The following is a 21,485-nucleotide window of genomic DNA, read 5'->3' as shown; positions in this document are numbered from 1 at the left end:
TTCAGGTATCTAAAAGGGTGTCATAAGGAGGAGGAAGAAAACTTGTTCACCTTAGCCTCTAAGGATAGAACAAGAAGCAATGGGCTTAAACTGCAGCAAGGGCAGTCTAGGTTGGACATTAGGAAAAAGTTCCTAACTGTCAGGGTGGTTAAACACTGGAATAAATTGCCTAGGGAAGTTGTGGAATCTCCATCTCTGGAGATAGTTAAGAGTAGGTTAGATAAATGTCTGTCAGGGATGGTCTAGACAGTATTTGGTCCTACCATGCGGGCAGGGGACTGGACTCGATGACCTCTCAAGGTCCCTTCCAGTCCTAGAATCTGTGAATCTATAAAAAAAACCCTGGTTTAACTGAAGAGAATATGTTGACTAATATCCATTGAACATGAAGGAAAATGCAATACTGACTCTTTCTGCTTTGCCGTATTCTTACTTGCAGACTCCCAGGCCTTCAACAAATATGAGGAGTTTGGGATGAGAAATGTTAGTTTCCTGCCATTTTATTTCTCATTTGAGGTCTTTTTGTTGTTGTTGTTGTTGAGTTGGTGTCTTGATATTGTGTATCTAAAAGTCCAGTAAAATTACATCAATTAACCTTTTCTCCAAAAGTGACAGAAATAGCCTCTTGATATTTCATGGTGTTCCTAACAGAAGTCAGATAATGTAAGAAACTGTTTAAATCATCTTGATGTCCACTTAAGAGAGTTTCTTTTTATATTTTATAGGGATATTATGGCTCTACGGAACCGTGTTACTTCAAATTCACCACCACTGGAAAACAATTTCTTGCAGCTTAAGCACTATGTCTTTATTTTTCTCATGGTTCTGGTGCAACTTATCATCAATTTTGTGTTCAAATAGAAGGTCTGAACAAAAGACTCTTTGAACTGGAATGCTCATATACTTACTGGGACCATATTTTAAGTTGGTTTGGACTTTAAATGATGCAATATTATCAAAAAGAGCCCTGTAATTAAAACTTAAAGAACTTCCCCTCAAATCTTTATGCGTACATGGATCAAGATATGTCGAATTCCTGCCTAGCCAGTTGAAGTGGGAAATGTGTAAGTGCCAGTACTCTTGCTCTTTGTGTATGCCTCACACAAACACAACAATAGCCTTCTATCTATAATAGCTCATAGGCTGTACTAACAAATTTCAGTACAGAAAATGTCAAACTCAAATTCAGAAATCTGTTCCCCTCTCAGTGGGGACATGTAATGCCTATTGATAAAAATAAACTGAGAAAAGAACAAACTTAAATTAACAATTTTGTAACAAAATAACTTCTGAAGTAACCAGCTTTACTATTTTATTGAAAGTACTGTATGGTGAAACATGTTTCAGATCAAACAACACAAATACATTAGTAAGCACCATAAGTAATAGGAATTGGCTCAACACAGAGTTGAAGGCTTTACCTGAAATCTTCGTGTTTTAATGCTCTGATTTGAGAGGAGGTTTTTCTAAATATATGGCAATATTTTAATTCTAGATTATTGTGGTGATATACAAACCACTCGATTTTCATGGTTGGCCACTTCAAACCTTTTATTAAAAACACTGTCTTACGTTGTACAAAGAATGAATTGTAATTATGAAATTATGAAACCCATAATGACTACTATGTTAATGGTCCACCAACATTTCCATTATGAATCCATGTGTCAGAGATTTATAACTATGTAGTTAATTTTTTCTCAGTTTACTAAACTTGAATTAAATTGTGTGGGCACTTCCAATAAGTTGAAGAAAATAGACTACAGCTATCAAATGGTTTATTTGGTGTTTCTGTAACTCAGAAAAAAATATTAACATGCAAAGCTGTGTTAAGTGTGAAGGGCTTGATGTTAAGTTCCAAAATGAAAGGCAGTTTAGAACTAAGAGTTCAGTCCTGCTATTAGATTACCACTGCTAATTTTATAAAATACACAGCAACAAACCTTAGCTGTTTAAGAGCAAGATGAAGCTCTAAATCTTCATTAAATTCCTCCTTATTGCAGTATATACACACCATGGAACTCATCCTGATATTCCACAATTGGACAAACTAATAATATAGAAGTTGGACTTGGATTTTAAATGTGACTTTTTATTCTAACATGCTTTTGGTCTGAATTGATGTGTTTCCAAACAACCAATTTTTTAAAGCAAAATTAAATTTAGGTACCAGCATTTACAGGGTGAGATCTCCCTCCCTCCTCCCCCCATTTTGACCCATCCACACAAGTTAAAAGGGGCTCTAGAATCCCAAGTTCTAGATGGGGAGACCTTCCCTGGTGTATACGCTGTGGAAGACAGCCATAAGGCTGTTTTCCAAGAAGCCCCTCTCAAGTCTTGGCATGTAGGGGGTAGAGCCACAGCACTGCAGAGATTCTGGGCAGTGCAGTGGCTGATGCGGCAGCCTTTCAGGAATGTCCTAACTTAAACAGGCCCCAGGGCTCTCTAGGTAACACCGTGGGCCTCTCCAGCCCCTAGAATAACCTGTGACTGGCAGGATGCAATGGTGTTTTAAAGTCACCTTCCCTTGGGCTGAGAGTCCTGTGCTCTACCAGTCTCATCCAATGTTAATGCAAGTAAAATGTAGTTAGATTTGTGCTTTGTCTAACCAGCTTTTATCTTCCTGTGTCCCTAACATACAATTTTCCCCAGTCCTTTATTGCCCCCACACAGGAGACAAATTTTACTCTTTAAGCATCCTGCTTAAATTTGGTAATTCCCCACCCCCTTTGTCATAATATAGTTTTGTCTTGAACCATTCTCTACAGCAGTGCTTCTCAAAGTCGGGCCACCGCTTGTTCAGGGAAAGCCCCTGGTGGTCCAGGCCGGTTTGTTTACCTGCCGCGTACGCAGGTTCGGCCGATCACGGCTCCCACTGGCCGCGGTTTGCCGCTCCAGGCCAATGGAGGCTGCAGGAAGGGCAGCCAGCACATCCCTCGGCCCACACTTCTTCCTGCAGCCCCATTGGCCTGGAGCATCGAACCATGGCCAGTGGGAGCCGAGATCGGCCGAACCTGCGGACGCAGCAGGTAAACAAACCAGCCCAGACCACCAGGGGCTTTCCCTGAACAAGCAGCGGACCGGCTTTGAGAAGCACTGCTCTACAGCACTGTTCTTTAACATGACTATAATATAGACCGGTGTTGTGTACACAGGCACAACCAAATTCTTGTAACTTGGTTGGAACACTATAATGTTATACCTTGTGATTAAAATTGTAAAATATAGAAAGAGCTTTACTGTAGAGAGGAGATAGTTCAACACAGTAAGTTCCTAATAGAAACTAAAGGTGGCAGCCATATATAAAATGTTAGCAGTCATAACATAAAGGGTAGGTTAAAAGATGAAAATAGAATGTTGTAATACTGATTTGACACTGCCAGCATTCAAGAGATTGTCATTACACCACTCACATAGAGAGATCTCTTATGCAGATCTGTTCCAAGACCTGCAATGTAGTTGGTATACTCGTATAATTTGTGCTATACATGACAGGAACACATGATAATACATAGGCAAATGTGAGAGCTAACTAGCACTACCCCGAGAATTTGGGCAGTAATATTAGATCCCTGAGATATTTCTACAGTTTTTATGTGTTGAACCTCATATTTGGTAATAACTTATCTAAATTTAAAAGGAATGTTTGTTAAAAATGTCCATCTTGCTCAGTATTTATGGCTTTTAACTTTTTTTTTTTTTTTTCAAGGGCAGTTAAGGAGAAGCCCTTTACGGATATATTTTTAAACTGACTTTAAATTTAGTATTGATTTGCAATTTAGTATTGATTTGCAAGCGTGTATAGAACTGCATATTTATACTCATGCTGCCATTGTATAGGTCAAAATATTGTAATCGCTAGCTGACGGTGTTTTGGCCCATATCAGAATACATGTGTGCACACCATATATTCCATATTTGAGATCCTGCCCACTTCAACTCTTGTGTTTTGCATATGCATATACTTAAATAAGATGGAGCTAGACAAAATGCCCTTATTTACATGAAAGGTTGTTTTTTTCTCCTCTCTCAATATGTTTTTAGAGCCTGACTATCTAAGATATAAGAGCTGTTGGTTTAATTCCTGTCCCAAGAGGCAAGAGTACTTCATGAAATTTTTTAATGAAAAAGTAAAGCAACAGGTCTGCTCTTAGGTGTATTTATTACTCGTATTCTAAAAAGCACATGCACTGAAAGCCTGATAATTCCTATTTTGCTCTTCTTTGTATGTAATTTCCTTATGTGAGCAGAAAAAGGAATTTATTGCCTGATTTTTAGGGTAAGGTTGATTACAGGCCTGGTTTGTAAAGCCTTTTCTTAATACATAAATAACTTCATATTTAGCCACGATGTGTAGTCGATCTTGAAATATTCTTTACAAAAGATTATCAGTTTTCTGCACATAGTCATAAAAACTCTGCTTGTACAGTTTGCAGATATCTGAAGGCAGTGGCCTCCTGCTAGTTTTTAATATTTAAAACAGAGCACTTGTTTTCTCACTTGATTAGATTCTTTATTTTTTTTTTCTTGTACAGGAATTAGGAAATATTCTGAACTGATGGTTGTTGCCATGTGTTTTTTGATTGTTTTTTAAAATGCACTCTAAGCCTTTAATTTGCCACTTAACTACTGTAGTTAGGTATAATTGACCTACAAAGAAAGTAAGCGTCATGTGAAGAGCATAGTTCCAGCAATAGATAATGTTTCTTGTATTTCATATGTTGGTTATTTTAAAAATAGTTTGCATTATTTATAAGGGTACAGCATGTCTTCCCCCCCCCCCCTCCAAATTAAATCCTGAAAACTTCATCTTATTGTTGTCTTGTAAGATGTTTCATGGATTTTTACAGTTCAATGCCCTTCTGTGCCTTTGGGAAATCCTTCTTGTCAGTTTAACGTTAATGAAACAAAATTTGGATTCAGTATATTTGTCTAGCATAAATTGGTGGTAGTTTTTCTTAAAGGCCATTATTTCATCACTTAGTTTTCTTTTTGTAAACAAGAATGCTGTACTCTTATGAAAGTTTGACTAATCATTGTATTTCAAATATATCCTGAACTCTTTGGACATCATTGAAAATAGTCAGATATTTCTGAGTATTGTAAACAGTGCCTTCTTGATGGATTTCACACTGTTTTGAGGTGTATAAAGAAGACTTGTCAAATTTGTGCCATACATACAACTGACCTTTTGTGGGGGCTATGTTTTTGAAAACTATCTTTCTCCCTTCGTCAGATTTTTGAAATCACTATAAAAAATCCATCCTTCCACTTCTATTTCAGTTTTCTAGAATTTCTAGCTAGTGAGCAGTGTGTCTGGTCTTGGCTTTTTTGGTCTTCTGTACAATGAAGCTGCAGTGCTTTGTTTGTGATATTAAAGAAATAGCCATAATAAAAGCTTAACATCACAGACAGATTATTTTGGCTTCACTTTGTACTTGACTAAATTTAATCGAGAAATTAACTGATACAAAGAAAAAATTGGGGGGAGGAGAGATTTTCAAGGGCACAAAGGGCAACAAGGCACCCAACTCCCATTTGTGTGTCTTGAAAATCTTCCCCTTAAGCATGTATACCTTTTTAATTATCTAGCCATTTTGTACAAACTACAAACCAAAGGTATACTTAACTGCATGGGGAAAGTGCTCTTTAAAATACATAGCTTGCCACTATTATCTAATTCTTCATTTTTCTCTAGTTTCAGAACTTCAGGTAATTCAGACTAGCACATTTTTATTCACTTTTTATTATGTTACATATTGTTTGAATTTTTGTACTGTTACATTTTTTTAGAAAATTGAAAATGGACTGTTATACAAAAGCTGTATAGGACCAGTGTTTCATTAATCCAATTCACAGAATATGTAAAGAGCCAGATCCCATGACAAAAATGAATGTGAATGTATGTACTAAAATATTTATATGGGGGAAAATCCTTTATTCCTGTATGTTTTGTTTCTGCATATATCATGTTAAAATTGCTTTAGTATAGTATTGCACAGGTTATTTAAAAAAAAACATGCTCCATGTAGTGTTATAAGAACTACTATGAATTCTTTAGAAAGATCCACAAGTTGTGACCATATTGCATGCTTAAATGTACATCTGAGTTCAACATTTTGTTAAATGGCCATTTGTAAATTAAAGCACTTCCACTGGTCAATAGTTTTGTATGACTAATGAATAGAATAAAGAGATGTCACCAACAGCATAAGCACCGTATGCTGAGTCATGTTTGTGTGTCTGACACCACTACATTTAAACAGATGATAGGAATGGTACGGAGAGGAACATTTCAAATTTGTTACAGAAGCATTTATCCCTGAGTTTCCATTGCTCCTTATTTAGTTTCTATTTCTGGTTTCTGATTACAGATTTAGTATTTGGTCTGCCTAGGGTATCTATTGTAGGTGTTTTACTGTGGTAAGAGGTCTCTGGCAATTTAACTTGTACTGTTTGTTTATTTGTTCTGCTGCTGCTAGGATATCATGTTCTCATTTTGATTAAAATTTCCTCAGGGAGCATGTCTTGGCACTTAAGTAATTAGACCAAATATAAATTAAATAGCAGGCTACTTTGTGGTGGGTTTGCTGATTTGGTGTGAAGGTTAGTATTAAGATGTTGCGGTGATTTTACATATATTAGGGCTGTCAAATACTTTTTTAAAATAATCACCGTTAATCACAAGATTAAAAAAATATTGCAATTATTCACAGTTTTAATTGCACTGTTAATAATAGAATACCAATTTAAATGTATTATAAATATTTTTGGATGTTTTTCTACATTTTCAAATACACTGATTTCAATTACAACACAGAATACAGAATTCAGTGCTCACTTTATATTATTTTTATTACAAATATTTGCATTTTAAAAAAGGAAATAGTATTTTTCAATTCACCGTATAGAAGTACTATAGTGTGCTGGTTCTCAACCAGGGTTATACATGCCCCTGGGGGTATGCAGAGGTCCTCCAGGGGATACATCAACTCATCCAGATATTTGCCTAGTTTTACAATAGGCCACATAAAAAGCACTAGCAAAATCAGTATAAACTAAAATTTCATTCAGACTGTGATAAATGAAAGGGGTGGGGGGGGAGTAGCTCCCTTTGATGGACACCCAGCCAACCAGTTAGCTGTAAAATACCTCTTGGTAGCTGTTCTCTACTTATTTTACCTATAAAGGGTTAAAAAATCCCCCAGGTAAAGGGGGAAAAAAGTAGGCACCTAACCAAAAGAGCCAATGGGAAGGCTAGAACTTTTTTAAAATTGGGAAAGAAACTTTCCCTTTGTCTGTTGTTCTCGCTGGGCTGAAGAGACGGGCAGCAGGAATGCTGTGTAAAGTTTGAACCCTCAGATCATATCTAGAACTACTTTTAAGAACCCAAATATGTAAGTAAATTAGGAATGATGCAATTAGGTTTATTGCTGTTTATTTTGCAAGGCTTGTAGACTCCTCTGTGCTAACCCCAGATGCTTTTGTTTGCTTGTAACCTTTAACCTAACCCCCAAGAAAGCTATTTTGGGTGCTTAATTTTTGGAATTGCTGTTTTAAAATCCAGCAAAAGCCTAAGTTCCAGATGTATTTTCTTCCTTTTTGTTTTTAATAAAATTTACCTTTTTTAAGAACGGGATTGGATTTTTGGTGTCGTAAGAGGTTTGTGGATGTTATTTGATTAGATGGTAGTAACAGCTAATTTCCTTTGTTTTCTTTCTCAGCTCTTCCCCGGAGAGCGGGAAAGGGCTTGAGGAATTCCCACATGGAGGAATTCCCAAGTGCTCCTTTCTGGGTCCAAAGGGTTTTTTTGCAGTTGGGTGGTGGCAGTGTTTACCAAACCAAGGTCAGAGAAAAGCTGTAACCTTGGGAGCTTAATACAAGCTTGGAGTGGCAAGTATTAATTTTTAAAATCCTTGCAGACCCCCACCTTCTGTACTCAGTGTGGGGATTCAGCCTTGACATGGATTTTACAGCAAACTTGCTGGCTGGGTGTCCATCAAAGGGAGTAACCCCCCACTTCATTTATCATATAGACAATGACTTGTTTATACTGTTCTAATTACTGTACACTGAAATGTAAGTACAATAGTTATATTTCAATAGATTTCTTTTATTATTATATGGTAAAAATGAGAAAGTAAGCAATTTTTCAGTAATCGTGTGCTGTGACACTTTTGTATTTTTATGCCTGATTTTTAAGCAAGTATATTTTAAATGAGGTAAACCTTGAGGTTACTGAAGACAAATCAGACTTGTGAAAGGGATACAGTAGTCTGGAAAGGTTGAGAGCCCCTGCTATAATGTAATCTTTATTATAAAAATGCAACTTACAAATGAAGAATTTTACATAATTGCACTCAAAAACAAAGCAATGTAAAAGTTTAGAGCCTATAAGTTGAAGCTTGAAAGGGCATAAGAATATTTAACATATCTGATTGCAACACCGGCTACACTACCATGCACTTTTAGGTGACATAGTAAATAAGAAGCGGGCAGCATTTTCTCCTCAAGGAATTTGTATTGTTTTGGCTGAGATTGCACCAAAAGCTGTGGTCCTTTATATTTACATAGATAGATAGATATCCTGCTGCATTTCTGATCTGCAGCCATATATTGGAGTGTTCCTGTTGTATATCATATTTGTTTTAGTTGTGTCCATTTGAGTAGTTTGTAGTTGCTCATTATCGTGAGTTGCTGTTGAATTCTATTACTGAATAGTTTTGGCAGTAAGTTAAGTGGGAAGGGTTGTGGCTGGGGATGCGGGCTCTGGGGTGGGGCTGGGACCGAGGGGTTGGGGCTGCAGGAAGGGTCTCCGGGCTGGGACTGAGGGGTTTGGCAGATGGGAGGGGGGTCATGGCTGGGATTTGGGAGGTGGGCAGGCTCTGGGCAGCATTTACCTCAAGCAGCTCTTAGAAACAGCAGCATATCCCCCCTCTGGCTCCTACACAGAGGTGCTGCAGGTGTCACCCCTGCAGCTCCCATTGGCTGAGGTTCCCAACTAATGGGAGCTGCAGGGGCAGCACTGGGGGGGTGGGGGTAGTGTGCAGAGCCCCCTGGCTGCGCTCTACATGTAGGAGCCAGAGGGGGGACATGCTGCTGCTTTCAGGAGCTGTGCAGCATGGGGAAAGAGCCTGACCCTGCTCCCTGGCTGGCTTGACAGAGTGGGGAAAGCCCCGTCACCACTTCCCAGTGGGAGCTCAAGGGCCTGATTAAAATGGCTGGAGCGGCCAGATGTGCCCCCTAGGCCGTAGTTTACCCACTGCGGGCATAGGGTATGCATGTCTGATGCCTTGTACTCGGAGGGGAAGGCCTGCCGAATACAAAGAATGCTACTGTGATGGAGAATGAAATTAATGATGGTCCCAGTCCACAAGGCAAAATTTCTCCTGGCCCCATGTGGCTGTGGTGCAAGTGCCCGGGGAGCACCACGCAGCGGGACAGAACCGCGCCAGCAGGGAGAAGATGAGGCACAGCAGCGTCCTACGAAAACTGCCCTGTATTTCTGAAACAAAGACCGGCCCGCGGGCGATACTGACAGCGCTGCGGTGCCACCTCCACGTGCTCAAACACTGAGTCGCGCCCCCACAAATCCACTTTTTGTTGAGGGCTTTTTAAAGTTGCCCTCGGGCTGCACGTGGGGCCCCGCTCCAGGATTTTCCCTCCCCGCAGCAGCGCCAGAAACTGAGGTTTTAGCAAAGGAAACGCGGCTCCCCCCGGGCGTAACCCCGCGCATCCCCAGCTAACGAGCGGCTCGGCTCCGAGCGAGGCTGCCTCCGTCAGCGGCCCCGCGCGCCTCTGCGAGAAGCGGCACGACCTGGGAAAGGCGGCAGCGGGCTCGGCCCAACCGTATTAACCCCTCCCCTTTGTCTGGGACGTTACCGCGTTCAAACGTGATGGCGTCACGGCGCCTTAGGGCCCCAGCGGCGAGCGGTTTCCATGGCGTCCGCGGCGTCCCTAGACTTGGGGCGGCTGGTGCAGGAGGCCGAGGCGCTGGCGAGCGCGGTGCGGGGCGCGCTCGGGCCGCGCGGGGGGCAGGTGCTCATGACCCGCCCTACGGGAGAGACGCTGCTTACGCGGGACGGGAGGCGAGTGCTGGAGGCGCTGAACCTAGGCTCGCCTACGGCCAGGTAACCCCGGCCCGGTTACATGCCTCGCGGGCCCGCCCCGCCCGCGCCTTCTGGGGCTGCCGGTGCCGCCTCCGTGTTTCAGTCGCTTGTGGCTACGACCCGCCCCCGCCGTTAGGGGCCGGGCCTGCAGCGCCGCTGTGCGGGTCCCGGATTCCCGGGCCGCAGCCGGTCCCTGACGCTCTGGGACTTCCCACCTCCGCGCCAGCCCACGGGCGCAGAGTGGTGGCGACTTGTCCCCTCGCAGCAGCCGGGAGGCAGTGAGAGGACAAATCAATGGAGCAGCTGCTCACCCTGGGCAGAGGCAGCACAGCACCTTCTGCCAGCAGTTCCGGGGCTTCGTTACACCGCTTTACACCCAGCTTCATCCTCCCCTCCATGAGCCTGGTGCTGATGGGAACGATACAGTCCCCGCCCCCAGCAGAGGCCAGGGCCAGGATCCTCGCCCTTCACAGCACCTGGGGACAGGGAGGAGTTTGGGCTTCTTGCTAGGATGCTGTGGTTTTTTGCTGTCACTGGTGCCTGCCTGCCTCTTGTCTACCTCTGTGTCTGGCATGTCTTTCAAGCCCTGGGCAAACCTTTCCATTTGTTAAAATGACAGCTGGGAAGAACCTGCAGTCGGTCATGAGTAAGACTACATTTTAGTCATGGGTATTTTTAGTCATGGGGAGGGAGGGAGTAGAGGCAGGCTGGGAAGCAGCGACCTCCAGCTCCTAGCTCCGCATGCTGCTTCCGCTCCTCCCCCAAGCCCCTCTTCTGCAGCTCCCACAGGTTGGGAACTGCAGCCAATGGGAGCTGCAGGGGTGGTGCCTGCGGGTGGAGGCAGTACGTGGAGCTAGGAGCTGAGGGAGGGGAGTTCCTGTTGCCCTTCTGAGGAGTCCCCCCAGGTAAGCATCACCCAGAGCCCCCCTCCCACCCAAACTCCTACTGTTGGGGCAGGGGGAGGCAGAGTGCCCCAGCAGCAGCCGGTGCAACTCGCCCAAGGGCTGCCCGAGCTGCTCAGGTGGCTCCCAAGCCAGCCACACGAGACACTGCAGAAGTCACAGCGGTCACGGAAAGTCACGGAATCCGCGACTTCAGTGACAAACACAGAGTATGAGTAGGGTGACCAGATAGCAAGTGTGAAAAATCAGGACAAGGGTTGGGGGTAATAGGCGCCTATATAAGAAAAAGCCCCAAATATTGGGACTGTCCTTATAAAATCAGGACATCTGGTCACCCAAAGTATGAGTCATGAGTGGCTAGTATTATCTGTTGAAAAGTGAATACATCTCTACCTCGATATAACACTGTCCTCGGGAGCCAAAAAATTTTACCGCGTTATAGGTGAAACCGGGTTATATTGAACTTGATTTGAACCGCCGAAGCGTGCAGCCCCCCCCCCCCCCGAGCGCTGCTTTACTGCGTTATATAGAGGTGTAACTGAAACACTTCTCTGTTAATAAATTGAAGCTATTGATTAAAATATGTTGGTAAAAGCCACCCTTAATTTACTTTGTTTTCCTTTTTCTACCAGAATGATGGTAGCTTGTGTCTCCAGTCACCACAACATGACTGGAGATGGTGCTAAAACATTTATCATCCTATTGTCCAAATTACTCAGAGGACTTCAAGCAATTCTTGATAAAAGAGAAGGATCTCCATTTTGTGAGGATATTCAAAGGAGAGAAAGAGATCAAAAACATTGTCACAGTCTGAAGCAAATATCTCAGTCTCTTATGACATTTCAGACTCACATATTGGACCACATCATGGCACAAGACCTAAGAAAACATTTTCTATCTGCTTTTTCTAGTTGGGAAGGAGAGATAAGTAGAGACACAATGGAGTCAATATTAGAAGCTTACTTTTGTGGAAGAATAGGAAATAGTCATCAGAAGCTTCTTTCCCAATTGAGTTGTGATTTCTATTACAGGTGTATACCTTTCAAAAATGGTAAAAATGAAATGCTGGATTTGGTGAATGAATATTTTCTAGAATTGCATTCTGCTGTAACAGGTCTTCCTGTTTCAAATTCCAGGATCTTAGAGGGACTTGTTCTTCACAGAGATTTTGCTGTGTACTGTCCAGCAGATGGTGACATAAGAATCTTAATTGTAACGGAATCGATTGACTCTGCTCTTTCTGCCTCTGGTTTAGATTTTGTTGTAAATGCAGAAGTTCAGTATCAGGCTTCCCAAGTCTGGATTACAAAAAGAACAGAAGCTATAATGAAACACTTGCAGAACAACAATATAAAAGTATTATTATCAAGTGTGAAACAACAGGAAATAGTTATTTACTATGCAAAAATAAGTGGTATATCTATTGTAGAGTGTTTATCATCAGAAGAAATCTCTCTTCTCTGCAAGACCACAGGTATCTCACCTTTTATACCTACTCAGGACAATATACATAGTGCGATCGCTGAAACCATGATAGCAAAATTTTGTCGGCCTCTTGTACTTGGCTCCAAGAGATATGTTCATCTTGGTTTGACAAGGACATGTGCCTTTGAGCCTCATTGTGTAATATTTTGTGGCCCAGTGCATGGTGTCACTGAGCAGCATGCCTCTGCTTTTCATGGAGCATTTAAAATGTTACAGCAACTATTTAAAGCAGTTGATCTGAGTGATGGATGTGAAGCACAACCTGAAAACCCAAATAATACTTCAAAAGCTGTACATTGTAGTTGGCAACAGTCAGCTACTCAACAAAAATTCATAATGGAGAATATTTCTTGTAATAGGGAAAAGGTCAATGACCAACAACTGAAAACATCTATGGCTGAAACAGAAAAACAGTTTATAGACTCTTCTAGATGGGTAGATGAAAATCCATCATGTAATCAAACAGACTTGCAAAAATCCTCAGACCTAGCCATGCCCATTGTAGAATTAGAGAGTGATTTTATGTTTTCAGCTCTAATTGACAGAGGTAGTTCTGTAAGAGAGCTACAGAAACTGCCACTAAAATGCAAGCATCCAAGTGAAATGTGGGTAAAGAATAAGAGTGAGCCAGTTGTCAACAACCACAGGATTTGTAATGATGCTATGACAGCAATAGAAAACACCAGTACATCAGTTGTTTCCAAACAGCTGAATGCTGCTAAGGAGTATTGGAAACCAGGCAATCATATAGTTCCATTTAAGTATGAGAAGAGTTATAAACACACAGTCCAAAGTTACACCAACTTGGTCATACAGGCAGGATCAGTTTTGTCAGTTGGAGGTAACTTTGAGATCCTGTTACATTATTATCTCCATTCCTATGCAAAACAATGCCAACAACCAAAAATAACTGTTATTTCTACTGTAATTGCTGATGCATTGTTAAGCATTCCAAAAATCCTTTACAGGACAACAAAAGAGAACAGTTTTACTCAGGTCTATTTCAAAGCCACTAGTGCACTTCAAACTAATCAGCAGCTGCCCATGCATCAACAAGGTCTAGAATCAGTGTATTGTAAATATCAGTTAGTAGCTTCTGTTCTTCATTGTCTTACAAAGCTTCTCACTATTGATTTAATAATTGGTATTAAGAGACCACCTCAAAAGACTGATGATTCAGAAGAAGATTTATGAAAACAACGTTTTTGTTTTTCCTATGTTGTTACCGGAAGATTTTGATTCAATTATACTAAGCCAATGATGTTACTTTAGAAACACTGCTTTTAATTTAAAACCTTTATTTCCAATTTATCCATTTCGGTATTAAAGCTTGTGGCCCGCCCTAAGGGATTTTCCCAGGAAAGTCACAGCTAGCCAACTTTCCTTTGAAGGACACCGATACAGCCCTTCGCTCAAGAATAGGCAACAAGCAATAAATTATTCGAAAACAAAAATATTTATTTAGAATTGAATAGTTACAGTAAAAGAGTAGAGATAGAAGTCATAGAGTTACAGTATAAACATGAAGCGGCATCGCAAATAGACACCGCCCTACAATTACTGTTTCAATTAACTATCACATATAACAATATGATCATTCACTTTATACCTTATAACAATATTTATTACGTATACAAATTAGAGCTGTCAAGCGATTAAACAAATTAATTGCACAATTAAACAATAATAGAATACCATTTATTTAAATATTTTTGGATGTTTTCTACATTTTCAAATATATTGATTTTAATTAGAACACAGAATACAAAGTGTACAGTGCTCATTTTGTATTTATTTTTTTATTACAACCTAATACTGTAGTGCAATGTCTTTATAATGAAAGTTGAACTTACAGATTAGCATATGCTAATTAGTCACTTGTACAGAAAGCTCCTCCTCTGTCCCATAGACTTCTATGGACTCAATGCATCCTTATGGGTTTTTTCAGCTGACCTTTGGATGAGCACTAGCTATTTCCTGCCTGGACATCCCATTGGTTTCTATGGGCTACAGTGTATTCTTATGGGGTTTTGCTGAGTCATTCCCCACAAGAAGTGATGCAATACTTTGCCTTGATTGCATCATCCCTATTCATTTCTGTGGGCTTCCATGCATTCCTATGGGATTTCCCACTACATTACCTAATCCTATACTATAGCCGCCATCACTATATTTTCTAATTTAAACTATTCTTAATTTTTATTTAATTAAAGCTTTATTCTTAAAACTAATTACTATTCTAAGCATCCCAAAGGGTCCTGACACTACCACTACTCATTTTATATTCAATTAAGCAATTTAAAATTTTGGCAAATTTAAACCCTTTTCGAGGTTTTTCTGCGGATTTCCAATTTAGGGCTTGGTAAGGCATTTCGGGCAACTGAGGCAAAAATCTTTTGTCACAATGTGTTCTGGTCAAGTCTGGATGCCCAAAGCTCAGTGCAAGGACAAATACTTCTTCCCGTAACAAAGAGGGAAGAAAAAGCAGATCATTGCAGGTTTGGATGGCTGTTGAACTCAGCAAAGCAATTACTTTTAATTTATCAGGCAGGTTTCAAACACAAGCAAATGTAATAGTATGCATTTAGTGTTAAATTGATTCTGGCCCTTTGCACCATATTGTGGATGGTCTTAAGATTCACCATTGGGCAGACTTGCACACCTCATTTTTCACATTTCAATATTTATGCAAACTAAATGTGAATTTTGGTTTCCCTGGCAAGTTACCTGTGGCATGTGCCATCAAAACTTTGCAAAGCTAAAGAGCTAGCTTTAACAATTGTTTAATAAGTCAAAATGTCTCTGTAATTTATTGACCTTCATAAGGAGTTGAATTAAATACGATTTTAAACACTATGTTGTGTTTTTGTATATATTTTCTCTAATTTTTTCTGGCCACCATATTCTTATAACCCATTCCACATCAATATGTTTACTGTTAAGACAGCCATCAGTAGACTCTAGGCCACTGTAGTATATTCCTGTAAATGACTGTCTGACTGAATATGATATATAGAATTTCTATTCTTTATCTAATAATTTTGATAATAGTAGCAATAGTAGGAAGTAAATCCACATTATGACTGGCCAACATTTGATCTGTCAAACTGATTTTACATGGTATTCGTGGCTTCCAATATTTTCAACTATTCTGGCTCATGTTCTCGTGTCACTATAAAAATAGGCTGAGTGTAGAAGAGATGCTGTACTATTAAACTACTAAACATCTTTTCAAACTGTGTTGATCATCAGTTTTCTTCAAGTTTCTCATCCTAAAACTTACTTGAAGATTAGACTTAACTTGATGCCTTAATTTACCTGTTTTTTTTAACTGTCTACCATAGTGATGCATGGAGGAAAGAGAATACTGAGTAAATGGGCAGCTGCTGCTGGGGGAAGTGATCATATTTGTATCCCTAGTAATAGTATTAGATATTAATACTAATATCAACAGGGATTTTATAATAATTAATTTGAAGTAATATTGGAAATTTAAAAATCATATGTTATAAACAAATACTTTTCTCTCTCTTGTCAATAACCACTTACATGATTAAAACTGAATGTCAGTTTTCTTCATTTTTTGTGCTGTTTCCCTTTTACATTTTTCTCAGTATATTCAGCGGTGATTGATTGAAGTCTTTCACTTTCAGGTCCTCATACTACCGTATTTTGTTTGCAAATACAGTAGCAAACTTTATTTAAATACAAATTTCCATTGGAATTAAAAAATCTTGCCAAAATTTCTATTAATTTGGGTTTTGTAAAAGTTTGTTTTACAGCATGTGAATTTTGAGCAAAAATTGAGTTGATACTGTACCTTGAATTTTAGGAAATTTGAGAGAGTTAAACTGAAGCAAAAAAAAAAGTTGCTTAAACATATTGTGGTGATAAAGTTGAACTTTTTGTTCTACAAAAAAAAGTGAAGCTCATTGTTTTAAAATGTGCCCCAAGGCTACCTTCATGTTTAATGAAGTGGTATAGCCCACAGAGATTACAGGACCCAACATGCAATTCTCCATTTTGACCCCATCATGATGGGAGCTATAGTCTCTGGGCTGTCTGAGTAAGATGAGGGCAGGGCGAATGACCCCATTTTATGCACATTAGTGTAGATCATAAGCTCCAGTAAGTTGTCAGTGCAGCTCTCATTTGGGAAAAATGTGGATGCCTTAGACTGTTCTAACACAAGGGATATCAACTGTAAAGACTAGTAAAGAATGTTTTGTTTTGTTTTAATTTAGGACCTAGTCCTGCAATCATCTCCATTTGGGTGGACCCCGGCACTTGATTCATTTGAAAACAGTAAAAAGCAACAGAGGGTCCTGTGGCACCTTTGAGACTAACAGAAGTATTGGGAGCATAAGCTTTCGTGGGTAAGAACCTCACTTCTTCAGATGCAGATGACTTGCATCTGAAGAAGTGAGGTTCTTACCCACGAAAGCTTATGCTCCCAATACTTCTGTTAGTCTCAAAGGTGCCACAGGACCCTCTGTTGCTTTTTACAGATTCAGACTAACACGGCTACCCCTCTGATATTTGAAAACAGTGGGTCCCAGCGTAGGCGTGTCTGCCTTTACAGTTCTCAAGGCAGGCTAAAGGTCTAAGTTATCTTTTGCTAGCATAGTCAGTTGTTTGTGGGGGCGTTTTAGGAGGAAGGGCTGGAAGAGGATCACTCTGGCATCCCCCTATTGCTACAAAACATCATTAGGTCCTTGAATACATGGTGATGGGTGCAGTATAAGTAAATAGAAATCACCATTCTAAAAGACCTTGAATTACAGAGAACTATATGCAGCTCACCCAGCCACTCTGAGTACCTTCTGCTGGCCTTCAAGCTGCAATCTTGAACTTAGATTCCATGGATTAACCTGATGCTAGATTACTAAAACAGCCTAACAGGTATGCAGGTTCCTATGTATCTTGTGGAAACTGGTCCATAACTTTGGTGAAGGGCGCATGAAATCTGCAGCACTCTGAAGCTTCCACAGAATAAACCATTTACATTTTAAAATTTGAATTTTTATTAAATATGAAAATGAGTAATACAATCAGAACTCTGTCCCCTGGTGTTATTTATGTTGACATTCAATTTATTTTACACTGTTGTCACATTTTCAGTTTATGTACCACAGATTTTTGTATAGATAAAGGAAAATTGTACTGTAGAGTATGAAGGGTCTGATAGCTGGATAAGAGAGTAGTTAGGATTCCTGGCACTTGGGGAAGCAGTTTGGGATTATCTCATTACCTATCATTTGCCCCACAAAATAAAATTATTTAGATTATATTTTTCTTATGGTTAAAGCATTAAGGCTAATTAAGAAGTTGGCAAAGCTGATGTCAGGTGTAAATATCCTGTCTTTGTATACAAAAGTTATGTGGGCGAATTTACAAAATAGAATGATATACTGTCTCTGTGCCTCAGTGGGTCACATAGCTGAGGATGCCAGATTCAGGACAAGCTGCTGAGAAATAGGGCAGATTTAACCTAGACTGGTGGTTATTCTACCATTAGAATGCCAGTAACAAAAGTAAAAATCTGTCTAACCATACTGCTTAACATGAAGTCAAAAAAATGCTGTTTTCTTAGGCATTCCAGCATTTATTTCACCACCGAGACACAAGACTTTATGATGAGTGGTTATAGAAAACCAATTTAATCAAACAAAGGGTTCTTCTGATCTCAAGAGACCAGCCACATAGCCAGATCAGTATTTTAACTCAGATCTTACCCAATAATCAGACTGCTGCCAATCCTTTAGTAACTAAAATCTAAAGATTTATTTATAAGGAAAAGAAGCGGAGAGTTAAAATGATTAAGGAAATCATATACATACAAGTAATTGCAAAGTTCTTATATCAGATTTGAAACAGTGATGGAATAAACTGCTAGTCTGCAGATGTCTCTCTGGAAATTACCCAGACAACTTGGGGGTCATCAGTCACTGTTTAGAGCTTCCTTGTTAGAAACCCAGTCCAGAGAAATGAAGCAGGAAATTAAGACAAAATGGTGGTGTTTCCAGGATCTTTTATATCTTCTCCCAATCCCATGTGGATGGAATTTTACTGTCCCAAACAAAGCTCCCAGTCTCAGATTGTGGAAAATTACAGGCACAAGAGGGAGTCCAGGGTCACATGAGCAAGTCACATGCCTTTACATGCTTTGATGACTCACAGGAGCAGCCATTGCCCATATTCTTTCTAAAGTGTCCATAGGAAGACTTGCTGGGCTGGATGAGTTTCTTCTGTGGCCCACTGTGAGAGTTAATTTTCTTTAATGGGCCATCAACACAAAGCTGTCTGGCTTCATTGTATATTTTACCTGGTGGGTATCACCCCAGGAACAAACACAGTTGGGATACAGATCTATAGCCAATATTCATATCTTCAGATACAAAAATGATACATGCATCTAAACAGGATAATCATACTTGGCAAATCATAACTTTCCATCGACACCTTACATGATATACTTTGTTTAAAATTTGTTGCAGTTGTATAACAGTGGTAGCAACAATGATATACACAGTCACATTTCAATCATATGGCATCACAATACCATATCATTATTTTAAGATACATCTCCACTAATTCTTTCCACCTTTCCCTCAACATCTGACCCTGTTTTATTGCATCTCTCACCACTGAAGGCCAGTTAAGTTGGGTGTTTGAATTTTACCGTCTTTCCTGCTCTTACTTTGGGAATGGGTTTTTTCACTTTTGAACTACTAAAGACAGCTGAGAGCATGGCACTCATTTTGTGAAGAAGACAGGGACATAACTCTTCCAAGAAGAACACTAGTTCTTTCTGGATTGGCCATTGTGAGGCACTTATCCAGCATATGACTATTTCATTTTCAATCCTGGCATTATGATCATATTGTGCCTATGTTCCACAGGCTCGGGGAAAAGAGAGAAAGGCATTAGTCCAGTCTTCTGGGATGCCACCAGGTTCACCTACTGATCTGACTTTTTCCATAGTAGAATCCTCTACATTCTAGATCTGTGTTTCTCAACCTTTTCCATACTGTGACTCCATGTTAGAACAGAAGAATGTTTTGGGACTTCCCACCTTCTGTATACTCATAAAGGGAGGGTGATTGCGACTCCTCAAAACCTGTCTGAGACCTTCCATGTCCTAGATCAGGGCTAGTGTGTCTCCACTGGTATTTTCTCCTTGAAGCTTCTGTCCATCTCCACTGGGTGGCACATGCACATTTTTAAGTGCTCTAATCTGTGCTGGCAGATGACATTCACTTCTTCATGCATGCAACTTCTTAAAAAAATATGCAAGAGTTTTAGCCGCATATCAAGTAGCATGATAACAAATAAAGGCCACATTTTGAAAATGTGGCTCATACAGCAAATCCAGGAACTGAAACTGTATCTCTTGTATCAGAGGGGTAGCCGTGTTAGTCTGAATCTGTAAAAAGCAACAGAGGGTCCTGTGGCACCTTTGAGACTAACAGAAGTACTGGGAGCATAAGCTTTCGTGGGTAAGAACCTCACTTCTTCAGATGCAAGACTAGCATCTGAAGAAGTGAGGTTCTTACCCACGAAAGCTTATGCTCCCAGTACTTCTGTTAGTCTCAAAGGTGCCACAGGACCCTCTGTTGCTTTGTATCTCTTGTAGGTCAACGGAGTCAGGATGTGATGGGCTTTTAGGCTGGCAGTAATTCAATTTTTCAGTGTTGCTGTTTGGGAGTTTTTCCAGTCTTAACGTATTCATGGGTGATGTGACATTGAACCCTATATTTGTCATATTAATATTATTATGACATAATTATGATGCATTTTGTAAAAGATAAGTCATGCGAGGTGCCACTGAAAAAGTTTTTTGCTTAATATGATTATCCTATTTGTATGCATGTATCCCAGGGCCTACAGCAGCGATTGGGCCCTGCCCCCTTCAGAGACCCAAATGCTTGAGGTGCAGGCAGATGGTGAATTCCCCACTTTCCCAGGGGTTGAGGAGGCAGGCTTCGGCCACCGGGCTTCGGGCTCAGTCCATGTGATGGCAGGCTCTGGTTCCAGGCTCCGCTGGCCCCCACTGCCTCCCTTCCCAACTCCCCATCAAGGGCTTAATTTGTGTCAAGGCTTGCCAGGGTTGAGTAAGTCTGCTGTGGCAAGCGATATTAACAAACATACAAATACCACTTTTCACAGCAGAAGACTTACCAGCTAGCAAGTCTTGGGGGGGGGGGGGGGGGGGAGGCAACGCAGCCAAAAAAGCAAAAGAAACAACAACAAAAAGACAAGATCATGCAAAGCACCTTATTTGTGTTTCTCTTCTGTTTAGGTCCAGTAAAGAATAGAGACAAATGTAAATTATTTTTATTACTGAGTCTGAAAAAAAACCTACATAAATAACTTACAATGATTTGGACATGTGTATGTGCATATTTATTTGTTTTTCCTAAAGTTAATTAAGTATTTTAGGAAAAATTGTCACTGCGGTCACCAGCAATAGTTGGTGGCCACAGTCCAAGGCCACCAAAAAATTTGTTGTGAGAACCCCTGGTCTAGATAGTTTTCAGAGTGGTAGCCGTGTTAGTCTGTATCAGCAAAAACAACGAGGAGTACTTGTGGCACCTTAGAGACTAACAAATTTATTTGGGCATAAGCTTTCATGGGCTAGAACCCATTTCATCAGAGGTATGGAGTGGAAAATACAGGAGGAGGTATAAATACATGAAAGGATGGGAGTTGCCTTACAAGCATGAGGTCAGTCTAACAAGACAATTCAATTAACAGCAGGATACCAAGGGAGGAAAAATAACTTTTGAAGTGGTAATGAGAGTGGCCCATTTCAGACAGTTGACAAGAAGGTGTGAAGGTCTAGATAGTGGGTGGGGAAGGGCCTATTCAGGGTAATGAGCCATTAGGGAAAACAATAGGCCTTAGAAGAGGTTTATCTCTCACCTGGTGAGCCTTCCTGAGAACACTCCAGACAGCCTGTAAATAATGGCTGCTAAGACTCTACAAG

At 40.4% G+C, this 21,485-nt stretch overlaps 2 protein-coding genes across 31 annotated transcripts in view; both read left to right on the top strand.

Annotated features, from left to right (window-relative positions):
- OSBPL8 (oxysterol binding protein like 8) overlaps nucleotides 1-6,211 on the top strand; it is a 198,998-nt gene extending 192,787 nt beyond the window's left edge. For all 29 annotated transcript variants that reach the window (XR_010590973.1, XR_010590972.1, XM_065559324.1 and 26 more), the window contains one exon: nucleotides 726-6,211. Coding sequence is in view for 27 of the 29 variants with exons in the window: in XM_065559324.1 (XP_065415396.1) it covers nucleotides 726-861 (136 nt within the window). In the remaining 2 variants the exon portion in view is untranslated. The remainder of the gene's footprint in view (nucleotides 1-725) is intronic.
- A 2,638-nt stretch (nucleotides 6,212-8,849) lies between these two features.
- Nucleotides 8,850-15,350, top strand: BBS10 (Bardet-Biedl syndrome 10). Of its 2 annotated transcripts, none has more exons than XM_005310822.4 (2): nucleotides 8,850-10,130; nucleotides 11,644-15,350. In XM_005310822.4, the coding sequence occupies exons 1-2, from the start codon at nucleotides 9,940-9,942 to the stop codon at nucleotides 13,688-13,690; spliced, it is 2,238 nt and encodes a 745-aa protein (XP_005310879.2). In that variant the 5' UTR covers nucleotides 8,850-9,939; the 3' UTR covers nucleotides 13,691-15,350. The 2 variants fall into 2 exon arrangements, with proteins under 2 accessions (XP_005310879.2, XP_005310880.2); XM_005310823.5 differs by lacking the exon at nucleotides 8,850-10,130 and adding an exon at nucleotides 10,151-10,755.
- The last annotated feature ends 6,135 nt before the right edge of the window (nucleotides 15,351-21,485 follow it).

The sequence above is a fragment of the Chrysemys picta genome, chromosome 1 (genome assembly GCF_011386835.1).
Source record: "Chrysemys picta bellii isolate R12L10 chromosome 1, ASM1138683v2, whole genome shotgun sequence".
NCBI classification, from domain to species: Eukaryota; Metazoa; Chordata; order Testudines; family Emydidae; genus Chrysemys; species Chrysemys picta.
The sequence above is the reverse complement of the archived record's forward strand: the minus strand, read 5'-3'. Positions and strand labels throughout refer to the sequence as shown.